The sequence below is a fragment of the Symphodus melops genome (assembly GCF_947650265.1).
Source record: "Symphodus melops genome assembly, chromosome: 1".
NCBI classification, from domain to species: Eukaryota; Metazoa; Chordata; class Actinopteri; order Labriformes; family Labridae; genus Symphodus; species Symphodus melops.
The window spans coordinates 16,399,450-16,422,644 of record NC_136691.1 but is presented as its reverse complement, the minus strand read 5'-3'; the positions used below and the strand labels follow the sequence as shown (position 1 = coordinate 16,422,644).

The window sequence follows — 23,195 nt, the reverse complement described above, 5'->3', positions numbered from 1 at the left end:
GAAATTAAGACTACAGACAGTGAAGTTAGGTGGCTGTGGGTCAGTGGTTGAGTTTGTTGTCTCTCAAGCGGAAGGTCACGGGTTCGATCCCCTGATCTTCTGCAGCCACACGTCTGATGTGTCCCTTAGCAAGACACTCCACCCCGAGTTGATCCCGCTGCTTCTGTCGACGGCGTGTGAATGGATTGCTTTAGTGAATTCTGATGGTCACTTTAAGTAGCAGCCTCTGCCGTCATGTGTGTGAATGTGGAGGTGTAAAAGCGCTTCGAGTCGTCGGACTAGCTATACAAGCTCAAGTCCTTTTTTACGTCTTTGCCATCCAAACGCAAAAGAAATTCTTCTTCAAAGTTATTTTTTATTGACGTTTTGCATTTTTACCCACATTAACGTGAAAATAGATCACTATTCCCACCCTCTACCAAATGCTACAAATTCGGTGTGTTTGCAGCACCGCTGAGGCTGTCCTTCAGGAGATGGACAACATCAGCAGCATCAGGCAAAACCGTGAGGTGGAGCGTCTTCGCATGTGGACAGGAGACACTGAGGAGGTGAGAGTGGCTGTCCTGTCAAGAAAAGTTCAGTAGTTAGAAACGTGCTCTCTGGTGATTTGATTTGAATACTAGTAATCGTGCGAAGGTTGTAACTTTCCAGGAAAACATGGACATGTATTCTCGAGTGAAGCGTCGCAAATCGATGCGCAGGAGTACCTTCAGCATGCCTGCACATCATAAAGCCATGAGTAAAACCGAGCAGGAGGAGGAAGAAGAGGAAGGGACGGAAGGTGAGTTCTCTTTTTATCTTCTGCTTGTAAATCAGTGGAGACAAAGTCGTGGTGAAAACGTCACGAACCAACTCCTCTTGTCAATACACAACATGTAGAGCTGACGACCAAGTGAACTTTGAGTGAATATCTTTTGAAGGTATGAAGTCAAAAAAGTGCACATGATGTTTTCAGATTCTCACGGTGACGACGAAGAGGAGGACGCCGAGGACGATGAAGATGATGAAGGAGATGAAGTGGAGGAGGCAGGCGAGGAAAATGACAGGCCATACAACCTGAGGCAGAGAAAGACGGTGCAGAGATATGAAGCGCCACCTATTGGTAAGTGCTGGTACTTATTTGGGGGTGGTGATTTACACTTTTGCAAAGTTTTTTTTTTTTGCGCGTTAAAGACACGCTCCATTTATTTGCTCGTATCTCTGGAAACTAACTGTTGGTGTTTTTCCTCTTTCAGAGCCTGTGAACAGAAAACAGAGCAATCCCTCACTGTTCGACACACACAGATCCCCAGCAAGAAGAAGCCATATAAGGTGAGTTAAAAAAAAAAAATCCCAGCCTACTTAGTCATAGGCTACTCTCATCAGTCCCATCAGTCTCCACTGATGACGTGACGTTGCGGTGTAACGGTCTGACACTGAATTTGGATTTGTCACACTTCTCCAGAGTGAAGAAACACGCCATTCACAGCAGTGATACGACCTCGTCTTCTGATGAGGAGCGGTTTGAGCGGAGAAAAAGCAAGAGCATGACGCGGGCCAGGAACAGGTGAGGGCTGGCCTTCTCTTCTTCACCCTTTAATCATCATCCTTTTTTTTTTTTTTTTTTTTTTGTCCCCACACAATCTCTGATTGAAAATCGTTTCAGATTTGAAAATCTGTTCCACTTTATTCTATTCTATTTAGGTATTTTAGGCTCGTGTGAAATTATGGGATGTCTGGAAACACCCACGTTAGCATCGATCTGTAGCAACTTCTGTGACTGCTACTTGTACACTACATATGCCTGTTATAATGAATGCAATTCCTATTTCGTCCTCAGGTGTTTGCCCATGAATTTGGCAGCAGAAGACTTGGCCAGTGGTGTGTTGCGTGATCGGGTGAAAGTGGGAGCCAGCCTGGCTGATGTGAACCCCATGAACCTTGACACCTCAGTAAGTGAAAGCACATCTTGGTTCTAGGGCGGCACAGTTTATGTCTTATAAGCTGGAAGTATACAATCCTGGTAATATCTTGTTTAATTGAAGTCTGTTATAGTATGGGTGAATTAGTTTTGGAGCAATAAAATAAAGTTACTTGTTTCAAAAAAAAAAAAAAAAAAGTTCCACTTTTTTAACTGTAAACATTTGTTTTCTCCACAGGTGAAATTTGAAAGTGTTGGAGGCCTCAGTAATCACATCCAGTCACTAAAGGAGATGGTAGTGTTCCCACTGCTTTACCCCGAGATCTTTGAGAAGTTTAAGATTCAACCTCCCAGGTGAAAAGAAAAAAAGCATTTGACATTACATTTTAAGAAGGTGGCTTTTAATGGTTTTGAGTTTTGTAGTGTTTCAACAGATGTTCTGTCCACTTAAAAAAAACCGAAGCATTATTATGTTGATGCACAAGTCCAGGACAATACAGTTCTGAATACATTTACAAGGTGTGAGCTGTTGTCTGATAAACCTGCCTCTCTTATTTCCTCTCCTTCTCAGGGGGTGTTTGTTCTACGGCCCTCCGGGGACAGGAAAGACCCTGGTGGCTCGGGCGCTTGCTAATGAGTGTAGCCACGGAGACAGGAAAGTTTCGTTCTTCATGAGGAAAGGAGCAGACTGCCTCAGCAAGTGGGTCGGTGAATCGGAACGCCAGCTACGCTTGCTGTTTGACCAGGTGAGACGCGCAGTCGGCACGCGTGAGAGGTCCAAGGCCACTCACTGGTAATCCATTGTAACCATAGTTTGAGGGCGCACTCACAGCAGGTCCAGTTTCCCCCGTACCGCTAAAGGATGATGGTCCTCGTCCCTCCCTGGCTGGCCTGCACTCACAGTTCGTCAGGCCAAACCGGGGCTCAGCATGGTTACCTCTTGTACATGCGTCATCACGTCATACTACGACTTTTTGTTCACGTCTCGGGGTCGACACAACTGAGAAAAATACAGACAACATGACTACAACTTTACCGACCTTTCTTTCAGTCAACTGTGATTGTGAGTAAACACTCCACCTCTGCATCACCACCCTTGTCTTGTGTTTGCTTTTTTGCCCAGGCTTACCTGATGAGACCATCGATTATTTTCTTTGATGAGATCGATGGTTTGGCTCCTGTTCGCTCCAGCAGACAGGACCAGATACACAGGTAAGGCTTAAAGAGGTTTGAATACTCGTATCAAAGTGTCTATCTTTGAAACATAACCCAAAGTCACCTCGACCTGGTGTCAGCACTCATCAGTCACACAGGCCACACACAGCTGAAGCACAAGTCAGGATAGGTTGAAGTGCTTCAGGAAGCTTTTGAACAAACTTTGGACGAGGCTCCCTGAGACCTTAGATAAGGTTAGTGAGACTTTGCTTCCTATAAAGAAAACTCGTGAAGAGCTACAAAAGAAGGATTTCTCTTTACCAAGACGGAAAAGTCTTTCGCCCCGTTTCCACACAGCGGTCCGATATGGATCAGTTTGGTTCAGTAAAGCCTGTGACCCTGTTTGCGTTTCCACAGCCAACGTGCGCCCTGTGTGGTAGGCAGCGTCTAAGACGGATGCCGATACGACGCGGCACATTACAGCAGCGCGACACAGTGAACACCGCTAATAAATTCAACGAAGAAGAAAAAGGCAACGCAGTAAACAAAGACCAACATCCAGCATTTCAGTTTTTCCTGCAGTATATGCATTTAGCGGCAGTCTGTCGCTCCTGAAATATGACCCCAGCTGCTGATTTATTTATTTTTTATGAGAGGAGAAAGGAAAGTAAACAAGAAGAGAGGTGATGTAACTTCACAGTATTTTGCACTACGGACGCTTCATATCAGGAAACAGGGCCATATTGGTAAGAGAAGTATATAGAGGGCATAACAAAGAAGGCCAGCTCAAACCATGGGGCACACATTACAGAGGGATGGAGATGGAAATGGAAACAATTGGATGGATTAGATGCTTGATTTTATTTTATTTTTAAACTGAAGGGGAAATGTTGACGTTCATGCATATCTGTTTATTGAGATGAGTAAATGATGGTAGACCATATGTCAGGAGTGTACGTTACCTTCCCTACACACGGTTTTGTTATTGAACTGTTTAGTCGTGTACAGATTCTCCATCTTTCCTGACTCATGAGTTCTACTATATTGATTGACTGTCTTGAGAAAGTATCTGGGCTCTAAACGTTAGTGGCTGTCCTCTTGTGTGCGTTTTGAAGTCATGCTTTTTTATCTCAGTGAAGTACTTGTGATAAAGTTCTTGTACTATTAAAATACAGCGGGACAGTTTTTGCATTGTGATGTATTCCGAAGTGAAAGATCAGTTACAACTTGAATGCTCAGCTGAATGACACGCGTTCACGTCTTCTCTCTCTTCTCAGTTCTATTGTGTCAACCCTGCTGGCCTTGATGGATGGCTTGGACAGTCGTGGGGAGATAGTGGTCATCGGTGCTACAAACAGACTTGACTCTATCGACCCTGCACTCAGGAGGCCCGGACGCTTTGACCGGGAGTTTCTGTTTAACCTGCCAGACAAGAAGGTGAGAAACATAAATGTTGCGTCGCCATGTTTTCCACTGGAGGAGGAGCATTAACGTTTTTTTTTGTATGCTTCAAAGATTGTGTATATTTAGCCTTGAAGTCCAGCATATAGGATATAATGAGACAGCACGTGTCTCCTGGCTGTGAAATAACAGAATCCAATGTTTAGTACAAGGAGCGTTTAGGCTAGATGCACTGCTGTCACCCCATACTGCACACCCAGCAGCCAGTCGCACTCAGGAGTCATGTGTGCCAGCTTTTTTATCAGAATCAGTTCTTATTGCCAAGTACATTTACAGATACAAGGAATTTGTCTTGGTGCATTGGTGCGAAAGAAGAACTCAAATAAAACAAAATATGAGAAGCAATTAACAATACATGAAGTAGAATTTAAAAAATGTCAAATATAGAGAAGAATAATAAACAACATAAAATGTACACAGGGTGCACGAAAGAGAATAAATGTAAAGTCCAGTGAGCGTTAATGTAACGCATACAAGATATTGGTGTATTGTTTGAATCATTGTATCAGACGCAGCCAACTTATAAAAGGATAAAATAGGTGTATAAAGTGCGTTTTATACACCGGATTCTACGGTAAATTTAAAAAAAGGTACATGTATAAGATGTACAGTATTTTGAGCACAGTGTCGAGGGAGAGAGAGATGTAGAATATGTCAAGAGGAATAGAAAGGGAGATTGGTGATGAAAGCTGATGTCAACAGTTTCTGTGCATTCATGGCAACGATCACTTTCTTCTGGCCATCAAAGAAGCGTCCCAGGGAGACGATGCGTAATAAATGGGAGTGTTTGTAGGCCCCTCAGATGAGCTTACTCTTTCACCTTATTACATTCGGATCCTTTTCTTGCTCTTGTCAGTTCTAGTAAAAGAGAAGCTGGGAATGTTGAGATGATGTTGTTCCCTGGCAATAACTGCTACTGTGACACTTTTAACTTTTTTTTTTTTTTTTTTTTTTGTGATCCTCCGCTCAGGCCAGAAAGCACATCCTGGAGATTCACACACGGGACTGGAATCCCAAATTGGTGGAGCCATTTGTAGAGGAACTTGCAGAAAAATGTGTCGGTAAGAGAAGCATCCTTTTGATTCATTCTCTTTTAATTGATTTAAAAGTTGTTGAATGTTTACAAACGCAAACAGTGAACTAGCTGTCGTGTACTTTTTCTTCTTCGCAGGCTACTGTGGTGCTGACATCAAAGCTCTTTGCACAGAGGCAGCCTTGGTGGCGTTACGCCGCCGCTACCCCCAGATCTACGGCAGCAGCGTTAAACTGAAGCTGGACGTCACCTCCATCGTCCTGGGGCCCGGCGACTTCAGCAAGGCGATGACGACAATTGTCCCTGCCTCCCAGAGGGCCCTCGCTCCCCCGGGCAGAGCCCTGTCCCCTACCCTCAGGCCCTTGTTGGCAAGCTCTTTTTCTTTGGTGCTGAAAGCTCTGCTCCGAGTCTTCCCCCACGCTCAGTGTACTGACAGGGACAACAAACATGGTACGATCTGGATCCATGCTTCAAATCCATAGTTTGAAGCATATATTTTAATCTGTTACTTGTCTCGTTTATCAAGGTGCTATCCCTGTTGGCACATTTCAGCCTTTTATCATTTGTCCCCCCCCCCCCCCCCCTTTGTATCACCCTCAAACACTAGAGGTACTCTGTGATCAAACTCTCCCTCTGGGATTAGAAGCTGATAGCACAGAGATTGGGTAACAAGTCATCCCGTTTGCACTTTAATAACTCAACTTCCACAGCAGTCGGCAAAGGAGTGTTTATAGCAGATTAGCCACAACGCAGCACTTGACCAGTGGGAGATTGCTTTCAGGAGTTGTTCTTCTTTTATCCAGTAATGACATGAGCTCCAAGAGTGCTGTATCTCTTTAAATGCCCATTACATCTCGCCTAATAACTGTCTTTTTTTCTTTTCGAGTGAAATGACCACATTAATGTCGGCGCTAGTGCCGCTCTGAGGATTCAACTTTTTTGTCGAAAACAAACTTTTAAGTGGATTGGATACCATTGTCGTTCAGTAACTTCAGGGCAAAATGAGCCGCTGCTTACGCACGGCTGTATTCAAAGGTGTTTCTGTCTGTGCCAGGCGGTGACAATCAACTGCTCGCAGAGGACTTGTACAGCGACGATGACAATGAGGAAGGCTCTGCCTCCATCTACGAAGTCCATCCTGCTGCATCCCCAAAGAGTCCGCTCTCCTCCTCTGCAGGCCACAGACCCTTCCTCCATTTCTCCATGTGAGTAGAATCTCTCCGGCCAGATATATGGCGGCAGATTAGCATTAAGAAGATTATTTTTAATACACCGATACAGGTATCTTTTACTTTGAAAAAAAACAACAAATCTAATTATTAATATTGGTTATAATATATGTGGTTATAAATGATAGTCCTAAAGGGGTCTTTGGTGAGTAATGATGAAAACAAGAAGCCCACAAACCAAGCCAACAGAAAATGATATTGAACTGTCTGTTAGCACTTTCAAAAATGATTAATCAGAATGATACACATTTTGCATCTGCAGTCATTCATTTTTTCAAAACTGTCTTCTAATTAGAGAGCAGTATAGATCTAGTGTTCCTTGCAAAGTTGGAAGTTTACCTTGTTGGTAGAATGCACTTTCCTCATTAAGATAGAAACACATTATTCAGACAGTGTAGATGAAGGGCACACTCCCTCACACCAGGCTGGCATGCACTCTCACAGCGCCACGCCCAACTCAGCCTGATCACGCTTACCTCTCGTTCTTAAGTCACCACTCTACTCTTAGTGCTGCCAGAGCGAAGGTGGCTTAAGTTAATTACGACATCAACTCGTGCACGAAGTACCAGGAAAGAATTCACTCCACCCTCATATGTCAGATAGCTGCCAAAGGTATAGCGGCACGGTTCGTTTTCTGTTGTCTAACAACGGAGAAGGTAAACTTTTTGAGTTGATTTCTGGATTATAAAAAGGCGGGGATCAATTATACGTCATGTCTACGCTGCGTTCCTGTGTTCGTGCATCAGAAACTGTACTGTGCCAAAACGAACCTCTTCTAACCGTGACAAGGTCAAGGAAGCGTGCCGTGCCCAGAGTGTGAATGCACAGTAGGAGAAATGTTCAAAGTGTTTTATCAGGGGATGGGAGGAAAAACAAAGATGTTGTTGAGGCAGTTCTGAAGTCAGAAGAACAATCATCACTTCTATTCAAATGGTGAAGGTTAAAGGGGAGTGTCAAAGATTTTCAGGGACGCCTGTCGCGCAGTGGCAGCGCTCGCGTCACCATGTATTGAGGCTATAGTCCTCACGCGGGCGGCCTGGGCTCGACTACAGCCCGAGGCCCCTTCCTGCATGTCATTCCCCTCTGTCTCCTCATTTCCGACTGTCCACTTTCCTCTCTCTCAAATAAAAGCAGAAAAGCCCAAAAAAAAAATAATAATTACAAAAAAAAAAAGCTAATAGTATTGATTTTCCAGTCATGGCTCTGTGTGTGAAGTAAGAATGAAAACCCTCTCAAGGTAAAGCTTTAATTGTCTGGTAAACAAACCACATTAAATCTTAATGCCTATTGGCTCCCTGTTTTATCAGCACTAGGGTTAATGGCCTGTTTGCTACATCTTGCTCCCGACTGAAAATGTTCCAGACATGTTGCTCTCTTCGTGTATAGGAGACGTTTGGATGCTGCAAACAACAGCTTTACGCAGCAGTTTAAAAAAAAAACGAACAAAATTGAAAACATCAGAGTTTCCACTGCTGGTCACTGATCCTTTCTTTCTGACTCCTTTCTGTCACTAGCTCTGCCCTCCAACAGCCCACGGCGTACCGGCCTCGTCTGCTGCTGGCGGGGCCCCCGGGCTCGGGACAGAGCTCTCATTTGGCCCCCGCTTTGCTGCACCACCTGGACAAGCTGCCAGTGCACCGCCTGGATTTGCCCACTCTCTACTCCGTCAGCGCCAAGACGCCAGAGGAGTCCTGTGCTCAGGTAAGCCACACAGTAGACACTTCCACTTAAGGTCTTTCTTTCTTTTTTTTTTTTTTAAATTGCAGATTGAAGTTGAATAAGTCACTCAGAATGAATCGTCTCTGTCTGCGGGCTCCAGGTTTTCCGCGAGGCTCGTCGGAGCGTGCCCAGCGTGGTGTTTATGCCGCACGTCTCCGAGTGGTGGGAGACAGTGAGTGACACTGTGAAAAGCACCTTCTTCACCTTGCTGCAGGACGTCCCCTCCTTCAGCCCCGTCCTCATCCTCGCCACAGCCGAGTCCCACTACTCTCAGCTGTCAGACGAGGTAGGAACACACTGACATTTTCCGCTTTAGCTGGAGGCCTTGACTGCGTTCGCCTCTCGAGACATGTTGCTGTATCGTCCATTGTGTGAGAAACAAGAGTGTTGACGTCGAGCCTCGGAAGTGTGATTCAGGTTCCTGTCTTTTCTTTCACACTCACACACACGCAGCGTGTCACAGTTAAGGTCACAAGCTCCCACTGTGTGTTTTCTTTTTTTCATTCTTTACTTTGGCTCCATTTGCCCTCTCTTGTAATTTTTCTCACTGCTCACCTTTCTTCTTAGGGATTCCCTAAACACGCTCCTTCATCTTCCTCTTCCTCTTATTGTCTTTCTGAAAGCTCAAGCGGAGTCACACCACCCGCTGTGGGTGAGGCAGTAAGGGAGGGTTCGAGGGGTAAATAGGAAGGGTGGATAAGAAACGCAGGAAAAATAAGGAGCGGGGATCTTTATTCAGGCAACAGAAAAGGCTTTAATTAGGTCCAGGGGATAGCAACCCCATGTCTTCAACCCAGGACACACGTCAATATGCTTGAGGGGGGAGAGAGAGAGAGATAGAGAGAGAGAGTGTGTGTGTGTGTGTAAGTGGGTGGGGGGGCTGTTGTTTTGGCCAGGAATCAACGCTGGCCTCGCTCCAAGGAAACCGACTCTTTGGATGATTCTCCTGTAGTAGCCTCATCAACACTGAGGCACCTGCTGCTGCTGCTGCTGAATCCATTGAGCTCCTCTTTCCTCTCAGGAGTTTGATTTTCCACTCTGCTGTTTAGAATCGAATCTTCCTCTTAGTTACTTTGTTTGTTGTTTTTGTTATCATGCGTGTCATTCCTCTTCTCCGTCTCAGACCATTCAGGCTCTTTGCTTCACTTAACCGCACGCATTTTATTCATTCACATGGTGCGCTAAGTGTTGATTTCCAACATAGAAGTAATCACAGCTGCTTTTAAAGGTGGACCTCTTCCTATGACACATCAGGTTACTGACCGTGTGTACGATTGATAATTACTCGCTGTTTTTCTTGAATCGCCTCTTCTTTGGTCATTGAACAAATTATCACGAAACCTGGAAAATTGGAAAAGCACATGATGGGACTAATGGTGTGTTCGAGTTAATGCGAAGCCCACAGCAGTGAATTAAGACTATGTGCAGCTTCCCCTTCCCCCCATTGTTCCACATTTCAGAGGACATGATTTTCTCCTCGTTAAACCGTCCTGTGCTTCACTTTTTCACAATGACTTCAAAAGACCACGTCTCCGTGCAATTTCCAGTTCCTGCCCTGGTAATGGCAGTGCCCCGTAAAAACAGCTGAGGATAGATTGAAGATTATTCAAAGCTTTTGTTTAAGTCGCCCAGTTGTTGCTTAATGCACTCTGAAGCCGTTTTTTTAACAGATGCTTTCCTGAAAAAAAGAGAAAGGCGTTACATAAAAAGATCAAGACGGAAGAAACAAAGCTACAGACTCCCCTATGTGACACTAATGAGAATATTTACCTTCATATCGACGCTATGCTACAAAAGAGCAGAGAACAGTAATGCAGCCGTTTCATGATGTGCACAGGAAGCGCAGTGGCCGCGTGCAGACATTCTAGCGTGGAGGCTCACTCGCTTCCTTCCTTTAGGAGCTGAGGTTTTGAAGGTTTTTCAGCGTGGCCATGCTGCAGTCTACGCTGCTTCTAAGTGATTTGGCGCTCTCTGAGAGTGTTGTTCCACTCCGCTGGCACAAAGAACACAGTGACAGCTGCTGTCTCAGCTCCAAACTTCAGCAGGGACCGAGCAGCATCCCTCCCCAGCCAAAACTGACGCTACAGGCTGCCGTCCAACCACACACAGCCTCCCTCCCTCCCTCCCTTTACAGCCGTTCACTCTGCTCACGTTGAATTCCTTCTCACAGCAGGAGAAAGCAAAACAGTGACGGTGACGTGAATACTATCAGTTCTTGGGATTTAGAGATTTTGAAGCACCAAAAGTGTCAGCAGGAACAATGCGATGAATGTGAAATATGCAACATAGTTATTCTAGTTCTATGTTATCGACCTGATTATTGATGCACAGTGAATCCATTATGGGATTCTACAAACACATTTAAAGGAAACAGTTCTGAATGCCATCTGACTCACACAAAATGAAATGAATGCAGAAATCCTGAGAGAAGAGCCTGCTGCTGTGTTTCCTTCTGCTCCATGCTTTAGCAATATCATCTGAGTGTCAGGCTCTACTTCAGCAGGCTCACAGTGATGACATCATCTCTGGTCCTCTTTACTTTCAGTCCATATACAGGTTATCCCAGAGCCAAACTGGACTCGGAGCAAAGCATCTAAATTCTGATTTTGACTCATTGGAAACATTTTACCAACTGCCCCCCCCCCCGACATTGAGTTGTTTTTGTGTGTTTTGTCCCAAGTTTATATGCATGTAGAATCGATGAGTAAGAGCACAGTAAACAGTACTTTCACTTGTATTCAGAAATATTTGAGCACTCTGTCCAGCACACCTGTCGTATTCTTTGAGCATTGGCGTCCCAGTATGACTTCATAAAATGCACAGATCCTAAAGTAAATACTGCGTCTTTCTGTTGCTTTTCCTGCTTCTTTTCTCAGTAGCAAGAGTTAAGGCAAAGTAACCCATTTCTGTCTCCTGAGCCAAATCCTCTAGCTCCATTTGGGGGGGGGGGATCCTCAGGCACCCTCAGCCCAGATGAAGCCCCCTTCAGCGTGCCCCAAGGGTCTCCTCAGTGTTGGACATGCTGACCCCACTCCACAGGGATGTTTTGAAGCATCTGGATCAGATGCCAGCAGTCCCAAAGTGACCTCTTTAACCGCACAGGAGCAGCTTCATTAAAACAGAGGGTCTTATACTTGTGACGTCACTCTTTAAGCCACCACTTAAAGCCCACGACTCTAACACAGGAAGTAAGACTCTGTCTTCCTCTGCATTGTCACAGCAGCACAATCACTGTCCAGATGTCCGTCTCTGGTGTGTGTATACACTATTGAAAAATAAATATATTTGTATTGACCAGTGTCAGGCAGACTGACAGAAAATAGTTTTCATTTTGCTCTTGAGTCAGTTTCTCGAGTTAAGAATTGATCATGCTAGCTGGCAGGATGTGCAGTCTTGTGTTATCATTGCTCCACGCAGCAAGACGTCCCCACATTGAGCTCTGTCCTCTTCACCCCGCCTTTCAACCACGAAGCTTTACCTCTGTGCAAACACCCCTGCAGCCTCCATCAAGATGAAAAATACTGAAAAATCGTTACCTGCTTCATGCTGTATTCACTTTGTCTCCTTTTTCTTTTCTTTTTTTACCCCTTTCCTACTTATCCCCCCCTCCCCCGAGGTGAGAGCCAACATCCACAGAGAGAGGATGAAAAGACATGAGAGCAGAAGGCAATGCAGAGAAAGAAAGAGAACAAACATGCCATGAGTAAGGGGGGGTGGGTCGATGGGAAAGACAGATGGGGCGGGGGGGTATAAAGTAGAAAGCTCATGCTTAGTCAGCAACTGTGCTTCCTATTGAGAGTGGCCTTGAGGGGGCTTCGGGAAGTGGAATCTTTACAACCTCTGCAGCACCAGTAAAGATGCACGCATGATTTGGAAAAAGTCTCGAGTTTTTGTCCCCCCACAAACTGGACAAATATGTTGAGCTGATGTGTGAATCAGGTGGTGGATGAAGGTGCACTCGTAACGTGCATGAATTATGAGGATGCCAATCCCAAATATAATCTACAGGACAAGTATGCAAGTTTGAGATAACATGCCATCGATGGAGATCTGTGGGAGGAACTCATTTATGTGTTTATCGGCTAAATCTCATGCAGAAATACTGGACAGTGGTTTGTAATACCAACAATGTTTCACATCTGGAACGTTATGATGGAGACAACTGTTTTTATTCTTTTTATGTTCGCATTACGTGCAGAATTTTGAGCCTGGATAGAGACTTTTGGTGGAGCGTCCTGAATTGTTTTGCTGAATCATCTCGTGTTGGTTTCCCCGATTCCAGAGAGAGAGAGAAGGGGGGGGAAGTGACACTCTGCATTTTTTTTTTTTTTTTTTTTTTTAAAAGTAGGATCAAAACAGTCTGAATTGTGTTGATCCCACTGCAGCACACACACACACACACACACACACACACACACACACACACACACACACACACACACACACACATACACACACACTGTTTTACATTATGTTTTGAATCTTTATCAATGCATTTGCCATTGCTCCTTGTTCTTTCACACATCAATCCACTATTAATCATTTAGTGATATTGATGCCACGATACTTAGAAATTCTCTTATTTAGTATTTCAGTACTCATTTCTTTAAGCTGCTACGCCATCTGTTGTTTTTTCTTCATACCCTCTCTAAGGTGATTCATCATGTCATAGAAATATGGAAAGACCCTTTAATAAATGAGTTCTACGTTTGTTTTATATTCTAATGTTTGTCTGCTGCTTTTGTTACAAAGACAGTTTTAAATTCTAAGCTCTGGTGAGAGATGGCTTCTTTTTAAAAATCCGCTCCCCTTCATTGTTTTGCAGGTGAGGAGCATGTTCCAGAGGACTTACGGGGAAGTCGTGACGCTGTGCCCTCCGGAAGAAGAGGACAGGAGAACCTTTTTCTCCGACCTGCTTCTGGTCCAAGCTGCCCGGGCTCCACCTCGCCTCAAGTACACAGGTACTTGTTGTTCTCACGGAGGCACACACACACACGCAGAATGAGACGCTCGTGACTCATCCCTGCCGTCAGTACTAGAGGGCAGTGTTGTCTGTCTTTTCATGGTTTCCTCCTCGCTCAGTTCTCTTCCTCTCCCATTCATCATATTTTTGCAGTTATTTTTTGGAGGTGTGTTTGTGTGTACCTTATTTACAATTTGCAGATGTAAGTAAAATGTCACTATATTTAGAAATAATAAGGTGTTAGATTGTATTTTAGTTGTACATGCAACTGTGCTTTTTTTTCCCAGTGTAAAGCCCATTCCTCCTCGACATCTCTGTCCATCTTACACATCAAAATCAGCCCCCTTTCAACCGCTGATCAAACTCGGTTCCACCCCTTCAACTGCTATAGCCCCTGCTCTCCAGGCCCCCCCTTCTGTTCTGCTTCAATATGAGAGAAGTGTCCAATCGAGCTTTTAGATGGAAATGGTGCCCAGCGTTCATCTGCAGTTTCCTCACTGATTTCAAGGCAGGGGTCTCTTCCCCCCCCGCTTTACTAGCCTGATGCTCTTCAGGGGTCCCTGCCTGACTAAGACAGCAGCCTGGCTTCCCGCAGAGAGGCCAGCAGAAAGCAGGGAAAGAGGTTTGCAATGAGAGGGCTCAACCGCTATTAGGCATAATGAGAATCAGGGTTTGGTTTTGCTGCGGCATGAGCAGAGCGGCATGGGGCGCCTTCGATTCTTAACTTTGATGGCAGGAGCCCCGGGCTAGAACTGAGGCCTCGGGAGAGGAGCATTGGATATCTACTTGCCTTTCTTCATCACTTGACTGTCCCTTGGTGTGTTTAGGGGAAGGACTACTGCTGAATTATATTTTTCAACTTCAAGATTCACTTTGTTCAAAAGCAGCTTTATGTAGCTCTTTGTGATACGGCGTAAAAACAGCGGCGTGTTTAGATCCAACCGCGATGCTAGCTGCTTTTGTGTTTTATTGCTATGTGAGATTTCTTCTGTGCCCGATCAATGAATGGAAGCTTTGTTAAAACTTATCGGAAGAATTTGTCTTCCTATATCTTTTGCTTCTAACTTTTTTAATTGCTTTTTTTCTTTTTTTTTCTCTTTCCTAACAGAGAGGGTTGAAGAGGCGCTGCCAGTTGAAGAGGCTCCAGGCCCCAGGGTCCTGTCAGCAGAGGAACAGCGGCGCCTCGCTGAACAGGAGGAGAACACACTACGTGAGCTCAGGCTCTTTCTCAGGGACGTGACCAAGCGCCTGGCCACCGACAAACGTTTCAACATCTTCAGCAAACCAGTCGACATCGAAGAGGTAAAAAAAAAAAAAAAAGGATGTCTCGCTGATACTTTGACAAAGCCGAATGTCTGCCTTTTTTTTTTTTTTTTATTAAAGTGAGCTTCGCATTGTGTGACAGGTGTCAGACTATCTGGAGGTTATTCGGCAGCCCATGGACCTGTCAACTGTCATGACCAAGATTGACACAAACAAGTACTTCACAGTGAAGGACTTTCTGGTGGATATCGACCTCATCTGCAGCAACGCTTTAGAGTACAACCCTGACAAGGATCCTGGAGGTGAGGGGGGAGGAGGGGATTACTCGAGCATGCTCATCAATACACACAGGCACTACATGTAAGCATTAAGCCTAAAAACATATACAGTATCTCCAAGAATTCACATGCTTACACTCCATCAGACATGTTTACCACTGCTTCAAGCAGTTCAGCGTCACCAGAAAATAGAGCAGTAAGTTTCCAATAGCTTACATTTTCTGTATGCTGACAGGAAAAGAAACAATTCATAAATGTATTAATGTGATGTTCAGAGACAAAGTGTATTCCCACAAAGTCGGAAACTGAACCCTAAAACGAGAACTCACATGAATATAAACAACCCCGATGAACCGGGGGGGGGGGGCAGTGCTACGTGAGCTTCTTGATAATTGGTCAGCTTTGACTTATCCTTAATACCTTTTGAGTGTGACCATGTGTTTCTCCTTGTGGTGTTCCATTCAGCTGTAATTGTGTGCAAAAAAAAAAACCCAAGTCATTAGATTCAACACTTAATGACTTATCGAGAGAGAACCTCCTGGCAATAAATATACAGGACCGCAAAGATGTTTTTTTCCCTCTCACTTGGAAATTCGAATGAAATGTATTGCGTGCAGCTGCCAGAAGAAAAGCCTTTCACACAGTGTAATTCCTGCGCTGCGGACGCATGAACATTTAATTGTCTTTGTCTTTCAATTTGAAAATGTGTTTTTTTTCCCTCCCCTGTCTCTGCACAGTTTTTCAAGCACAAACACAGGCTTTATAACGAGGGCTGAAAAAAAACAAAAAAACACAGGAACACATGTATACACAAAGGCAACAAGAGGCATGGTATTTTGCATTTGGTTTCAAATAAATTGCTTTTGCTAGGCTGGGGAGAAAAGCCCTTCTCTCAGGAGATGCATATTTTTGTGTACATTTAAAAAAGAAATTAAATGTAAAAAAAAAAAAAAAGACTGAAAATATCGAGGAGAGCTTTTGCACTGAAGACAACAATAATTCCTGCCAGCAAAGAGGATACCGTGACGCTCGTTGAACGCTGCATACAGCATCCTACCGCTTAGTTTATGGGAGCATTTTCAAGTCCTGCTTTGTGTGTTTAGCTGCTGCAGTTACTGCACAAGGATGTAGCCGCCCCACACTAATGGGAAGCAATTCGCTGCTAGCCCGAATGAATAAATCATATCTGTGTCTACGCAGGAGAGGGGCCCGGGTCATTTGTGGGAATGTGGGTCTACAAATGATACACTAAAGGGGGAAAAATGCAATTAGGCAGTTTAATAAAGAAGACTAACGAAGCCTCTAGCCTGCTCTCCCAGTGCTCTGCCCAGGGAATATGGGCCAGACCTTGCACAATACTGCTGTTGAGGGAGTCCTATAGCAGCTCACAAAGTGCTGGGAAAAAAAAAAAACCTCATTACCCATCAGTCCTCTATTTCTCCTTGCCCTTCATGCTATCTTTATCACACCTTATGAACAATTATGTCGGCGGCCTCGTCTTTTGCCTCCTCACCTTGCTAAATAATTACTCCATGATAAGGAGGCTGATATCTTTTGTGCGCCACAATGAGGCTCAATGTCGCAATTCACTGTCGCTCCAAGGGAAACAGCGTTAACTTATCGTTTGACAATGAGGAACACGAGGCGGCGCGTCACTGCGTCTCGTCCGTTCTTGATGGGGAGGTGAGGCACGGGCCTGCACGCGTGCTGGTGAGCTGTCTGCATCGCCCTGGCATTTGCCACCCCTCGACAGGCAATTTAAACACACACACACAAACACACGCACAGACACACACACATCCTCCATTGCAATTAGTAAGCCATCTTCCAATTAGACAAAGGAAGCTGGCAGATTGTGACCCCTCTGCCACCTCCAGTCTGAACTGTTCTTCCTCTGCTGTCGTAATGAGAGGCTGCCTGTTTACCGCGGCTATGCTTTTAGCCTGCCTCTTAAGCTCAGTGTTTATTACCCCTCCATGGATGCAGGAGCTGAGAAGAGTTAGGATTTAATGATTCAGTGCAACATCCAAGGAGATGGAAGTGAAAGCGTTTTATAAGAGAAAGATGTATTTGTGTGAGACGCACTGAGGAGTGCAGCTTTCAGATAGTGTGCACAAACCTCTGGGCGTACGGGCCTGCCTTTTGTCTTAAAGAGTGCTCATAACATTTCTCACCAAAGCTTGTCCTTCTGTTCGCTCTGTGAGAAAATGCCGCGCTCCGTTTTCTCACAGATACAGTGGAGCGGGGTGGGCTCGCTGTCAGCTCCTTGTCTTACATGCGTGATAGGGAGTGGAAAACATGAATGAAGGTGCACACTGCTCCAGCTACTGTTAGATATCTTAATGCAGTGATTCTTAACTGTTCTAGCCTCAGGACCTAACCCCAACTCTCTCTCTCTTTTTTTTGTTTTTAATGAGAATCGAATCCGATTGTCACGATATCTTTTCGAGCACACAGTCATGACCCACTGAAGACCGCTCTACGACCCACTTTTTGGGCCACGACCCACAAGTTGAGAGCCAGTCATACTGAACATGAAATTCTTGATTTCATGGTCAGAGGCACTGGTTGAAACTCTGTGTTACAGAGGACATGCCTTTAGATAATCATGCCCACACGTGTCTAAAAAAAAAAAGAAATCCATTTTGTTTTATAGAATGCAAGTCCTTACATTTGTCTCCTTTTTTTTGTTTTTGTTTTGCAGACAAGGTGATCAGGCACAGAGCATGCAGTTTGAAGGACACAGCTCATGCTATATTTGCTTCTGAGCTGGACCCTGAATTCGACCGCATGTGTGAAGAGATCAAAGAGGCGTGCAAGAAGAGGGGTAAGACCGTCTGTGTAACCGAGCCAACTGAAAAGAATCGAAATAAGGCCAGGAAAAATCAAGCTCACCTAGATGAGAATGTGTCTCTGTAAAGGGGGTTAACTTTATAATCTTAAAAAAAGGCCTCTTTGAAAAGCATTGTTTTCTCACCTTAAGATCATAATCCAGTTACTTTATAGAAATGCACAATTTAGCTTGCTCTGTATATTTGAGGATAGCATTTACGATCATTTAAGTCGGAGAGAAGACTTGTAGCACTGAACTGCAAAAGCAACATCGGCCGTTCTCACTAAACAGTTCTTTAGAGGAATCCTTCAAACTTGAAAAAATAAAAACTTGTCAGTCCATGTTTGCTGTTTATGCCAGCCTGCTTTCTCTCCCTATTTCTGTTTTTAGGAGAAAGTCTTGGATAGTTTTTTTGTTTTTTTCCTCAAAGTACAGAAACCTTCTTTCAGAGAGAGGAAATACTCCTGTAGGGTTGCCCGGTTGTGCTCGATGGAGCAGTCAGCTCTTAATGTCGAGTATTCGTACAGAAAGGAGCGATGCCCGAGGCTGCAGTGTTCCAGACGTTACCTTCTGTGCTCGTTGTGTGCCTGGCTCTCTGCGTCTGCACGCTGACCAAACAGCCCCGAGCTAATGCTCTGTGGAATCACTGAGAATGGAATTGAACATATTGTACATAATAACACACATATACCACGTAGTTAAATGAAAACACTCACGCTTTTAAGTATTGCCTTTTTTTTTTTTTTTTTTTTTAGTGGGCAATTATCGAGTCAAATGGTATGCATGAATATGCTAATAGTCCTATTGCTTTTCTTGCCCACATGGGAATAGGTAAGCAAACACACACTGACTTACAATGAGCACAGTCTGTGCACCATTTGAAAAGTTACAGTCAAAGTGTATTTAACTATTGAATCAAACAGAACTAGCAGCACTGCTTTGGCTCTATATTTCTGTGATATCCGTGGAGACGCGTCCCTCTGTGTACTTGATGGTTTTTTTTTAGGTTTTTTTTTTTTTATAAATGTACACTGAAAAGGGAATGAAAGCACTCTGCTGTCTGAGTACACAGTTTCTCCCTACGTTATCATTTATCCTTCCCTATTCAAAGAGATGAAACACTGTCACACATTATTACCCTTTTCCTCTTCCCCGCTGTCACTCGTTGTTTGGGTTTGATTTTTGAGACCACGTTTTAAAGCTTGTGAGTGCATCGAAGAAACTTCACAAGGAGGTCGTCTTTTCTTTTTTTTTTGTATCTTCTTTAAAAAATCGTTTTTTTCAGTGTCTAGAGCCCCCCCCCCCATTGACTAAGTCCATTGACTCATGACTTACTCCACAGAGGTCTGGCTCTTCCATGTCACCCGGAAAAAACTTGTCGTAGAGGAAGCAGCTTTCAGAAGTCATTCTGTTGCTTTTGATTTCCTATTTTGGCAAAGTGAAAAGCACAGGATGCCAGATGAATATTGCAGGAGCATAAGTCATCTGCCGGAGAGGAAGAATACAGGGGTATAAATATTTCATCTTCCAGTCAAGGTCCTGCCATGGAGCTATTAATTAGGCAAGTTCTGCATGATATCCAATTGCAGCAGTTTTCAAAACCAAAAAAGGGTATCCGGAGGCTTTTTACCCCTGTGACAAGATGAAAGAGCTGCGATCAGTTTGGCCAAAAACGTCATTATCTCTTGATGTCAAGAGTTGAAAAAGTTCATTTTTCAGGCACTTGCGTGTGCCCGTTGCTCCACTTCTGTTCAGCATTCCAGTCACACTTCGGCTCTTTGTGTGAAAGTAAAAGTCTTAACTTTCACATGTCAGAATTAGTATGAATTAACATGTGGATATCAGTCACCATAGGCCCGCTCTCCAATCTGCAAGCAGTATAGTTCAGAAGCGACTTTTTATTTTCACACACACAGTAGCTCACTCACACGCCGACTTGTGTCCGTTGTCGTTAACCGATCTTCTGCGGTCTCCGCAGGCCTCGAGACGCCAGCTCAGACGACGCCGGCGCCGACTGTCACAACCCGGAAGCATCACTTTGCAGGAGAAGAGCCGACCAGGAGCAGCGCTCAGGGCGAGGCCGCTGAAAAACAGTGCGCCACGAGTGAGTATTCAAAGAAGACTTTTCACACCACACGTGTGTTATGACTCAACGCGAACATTTGTTTGACTTTAGTTTATTTGAATCAGGGACGGCGTCCAAAATAACAGCAGCCTCCGGAGAGAAAAATATACGTTGTGTAGATGTTGGGAAGCTGATCTTGCGTACGTCGACCCCTCTGTGCTTTAGATATCAGCTGGATGAGACATAGCAGACATCATGCCACATGTTGGTAAATCATTTTAATGGTAGAGAGATGTTTTAACTTGGTGCTTGAAAAAGGATAAATGATCAATACCACTACTGATACTGTACTTCACTGTTATTCCAACCATTTAAAATGACTTTCACGATTGCTTGCGTGCATGCAATCACGTGTGCAGTTTTTATTTTTTTTTCACCCCATGCACTCACATCCTCGGCTTAAATAAATAAAACAATAAAAAGCCAATCAGAATGACTCCCAAGTAAACTGGCGCTCCTCTATTTGACTGAAGACAGAGACAGTGGGCCTGTGACGCAGCGGCGAGCAGCTGTGTTGTATTCCAGCAGTATTTCAGATGTACGCGGTGTCACACACCTGCCCGCTCACACATACTTTCTCAGCAGCGGAGAGGCATCACACTGAGCGGCCTCATTAGCGCGTCTGCTCTCTCCTAACCACTCCGAACATGGACCACGCCACGGAGCAATTACATGCCCACCTGTAGCAAACGACAGGTGCCTCAGGGTGAATGGAGGGATGGGAAGAGGCGTGGGGCGGGGGGGGGGGCAGACTAATGAGGTTGTTACCCAGGCAAATCGGAGGTAAGCAGGTTTAACGTGTAGTCCTGTAAAATGCCCCGTGGCTTCCACCTGATGAAAAAACTAAAGGGGGGGATGGGGTGAACTGATAAAGGCGCCGTCAGCAGTCATGAGAGACGTTCCCAATCTAGAGTAAGAGAAACAGAAGTGTGGAGGTTCCGTACGCGTCAGATGTGAAAAAAACACGCTTAGGCTTCTGTAACTCTTTTGTAGTACACCTGTGGAACACAAGGTGGTGCCTGTCCCTCATGAAAACCTCCCTGATAACATCCCTGCTGTGTGGGTACGCCTCTGCTTCTCACAGGGAGACGGCCCCCCTCGGGAGAGATGAGGGCCTCTAATGGCCGCCATCAATACAGTAAGACTCGGGGCACGTCTAAGACTCCCAAGTCACTGCGGCTTGTCTTGTGTCCTGCACAGCCAGGAGCTAATGGTTGAATGAGAAGAGTCGGTAGTTAAACTTTCCACCCGAAATATTTCAGCCCATTGTGACCTTATGAAGACTACGTAGTGGATGTTTAAGATGTTCCAGTTCGGCAATGTGGTTCCATAATAAAAACAGACTAATGTAGTGCAGTACATCTCAGTCACGGAGGCTTTTAACGTGTGGTGATTTGTAAACAATCCCCCAAATATTGAAGATCAAGAACTGGTTCATCAGTCATTTCATCACATGTTCAGGCGTAACTAATAAACACACGTTGTTGTAGATTATTAAGAGCATGTTCTAAGGCTGTGGGTCATTAAAGCAATGTCACGTTTAAATAACTGAAACAGTTAAAGTGAACAGGGTGCTGTAATAACTCAAAGAGAAAAAGAAGACACGGAGGATAATATTCAAACCTCAATCAGCTAATTGACAAATTGTCAAAATCCAGAGAGACCCCCACATCTCTTTTAAGGATGACAGCACACATTAGACTCTTATGTGTGACTTTGATCTGTAGTCATTAACTGCAAAAGCAAACGTCACAGATGTGGACCACCAATTTAGATGCTCTTTGGGGAGTCTTTATCAGCCCCCACCAGAGGTTTAATTAATTAGCCTCACTCAGGTGATTAATTTGTGACATTGGCAGCCAGTTCTCACCTGGAGCACCTCAGCAAGGCAGCTATTAAGCTAATTGATCTCAGAGTCAGTCGCGTCTGCAGATATGACACAGACTCACAATGAAAGCACAGAGGAGAGGACAATATTCTGTGTCTCTACTTACAAAAACTATTTTCATCAATTTGCACCTACTGCAGCCAGCTCATTTCAGGGTTTTTTGGCTCTGCCTTCCTGTGAAAGTCAGGGCACATGAAGGTTAAAGTTATCCTAGATCATTACCTGCAGGAGGAGGCCTATCTGGAGCTGTTTTGGTATCTGCAGGTTTATAAGACCGTTATCTGGGCCACTCTTCCCATCTCCTTTCCACTTTTCTGTTTGCCCAGAGCTTAAAAAAATGCCTGTTAATATCCAATATAAGAAAAAATGTGAATGCAGGGATTGGGATGCACTATTTGTGCACTGTGACCAAAATGGTGCAAAAGGCTTTGAGAGCTAAATATATATTTTTGAATCAGGTTTTTAAAAAAGTGTTTATATGGTTTATCTTGATGGTCAGGCAGCTGTTCGGTAAATTATTGGGTGGAAGATGGGAGCCCAGGCTGCTGTTGGTGAAAGAGTAAACAGGATGAAGGATGTCTGCATTGATAGCACTGTCACAATTTCTTGGCTCCTTGTCTCTCACAGCCCTGCTCTCGACCTCCCCTCCCTCTCTCATTCCTGCCACTTCCCCCAAGGAGCAGCAGAAAACCCAAGGCCCATTACCTGGGCTTCAGCTCTGGGTTCATTCAGAGGGCATCATACCACAGATCAGGCCCATAAGGAGTGTCTCCATTCATTCATTCATTCATAATTAAGACCCTTTCGTTTTTTCTCTTCCGCTCCATGAAAACGATTTTTTCCCCCTTTGAAATTCTAAAGATAAATGCCAGAGTGAGACTGCAAAAACTATTAACGTCTAATTATCCTCGATGTTTTCCTTCATGTTGTTCTCGGATGTGACAGGAGAAACGGTGTGCTATTTTCTTAGTCATTTTTATCGCCAGCGTTTTTCACCACCAGTTGACAAGATTGCACCTAATTCAGCTGTTTGTGATAGAAAAGAACAAAGGCCGCTGCTGCATATTGTCTCCTCTGTGCCGCTCTGTTGCATGCCCAAGACAAGACAACAGCTAGCAGGCTGTCGTCATCGTCCAGAGAACGCTGCCGTTTCTTCCCTCCCCAACTGCTTTGTATCTCACATCACCATAAATAGAGACGGTTCATCCTCCATACTGCACATGTGAAAACATCACCATCAACGCTGAAGCCTCCTTTTACCTTAGGCTGAGTTGGTTTATAAAAGGGATGGCCTGGACTTTTGACCACAGCAGAGAGGACAGCAGGCACACATGCTGGTTTTGTCACA

General features: G+C 44.6%; 1 protein-coding gene across 2 annotated transcripts in view; it reads left to right on the top strand.

Moving 5' to 3' along the window:
- Positions 1-407: 407 nt before the first annotated feature.
- Positions 408-23,195, top strand: part of atad2b (ATPase family AAA domain containing 2B) — a 41,963-nt gene continuing 19,175 nt past the window's right edge. Inside the window, exons 1-20 of one of the 2 annotated variants that reach the window (XM_079342120.1) lie at positions 408-548; positions 652-781; positions 956-1,102; positions 1,236-1,311; positions 1,445-1,546; positions 1,820-1,931; positions 2,139-2,254; positions 2,472-2,646; positions 3,024-3,112; positions 4,333-4,492; positions 5,487-5,577; positions 5,688-5,999; positions 6,604-6,754; positions 8,293-8,479; positions 8,598-8,783; positions 13,323-13,458; positions 14,569-14,762; positions 14,866-15,025; positions 17,706-17,828; positions 19,813-19,938. In XM_079342120.1, the coding sequence (XP_079198246.1) occupies positions 423-548; positions 652-781; positions 956-1,102; positions 1,236-1,311; positions 1,445-1,546; positions 1,820-1,931; positions 2,139-2,254; positions 2,472-2,646; positions 3,024-3,112; positions 4,333-4,492; positions 5,487-5,577; positions 5,688-5,999; positions 6,604-6,754; positions 8,293-8,479; positions 8,598-8,783; positions 13,323-13,458; positions 14,569-14,762; positions 14,866-15,025; positions 17,706-17,828; positions 19,813-19,938 (2,899 nt within the window). In that variant the 5' untranslated portion in view covers positions 408-422. Of the gene's footprint in view, positions 549-636; positions 782-955; positions 1,103-1,235; positions 1,312-1,444; positions 1,547-1,819; positions 1,932-2,138; positions 2,255-2,471; positions 2,647-3,023; positions 3,113-4,332; positions 4,493-5,486; positions 5,578-5,687; positions 6,000-6,603; positions 6,755-8,292; positions 8,480-8,597; positions 8,784-13,322; positions 13,459-14,568; positions 14,763-14,865; positions 15,026-17,705; positions 17,829-19,812; positions 19,939-23,195 lie in introns of both variants that reach the window. The other variant, XM_079342119.1, reaches the window with a different exon arrangement.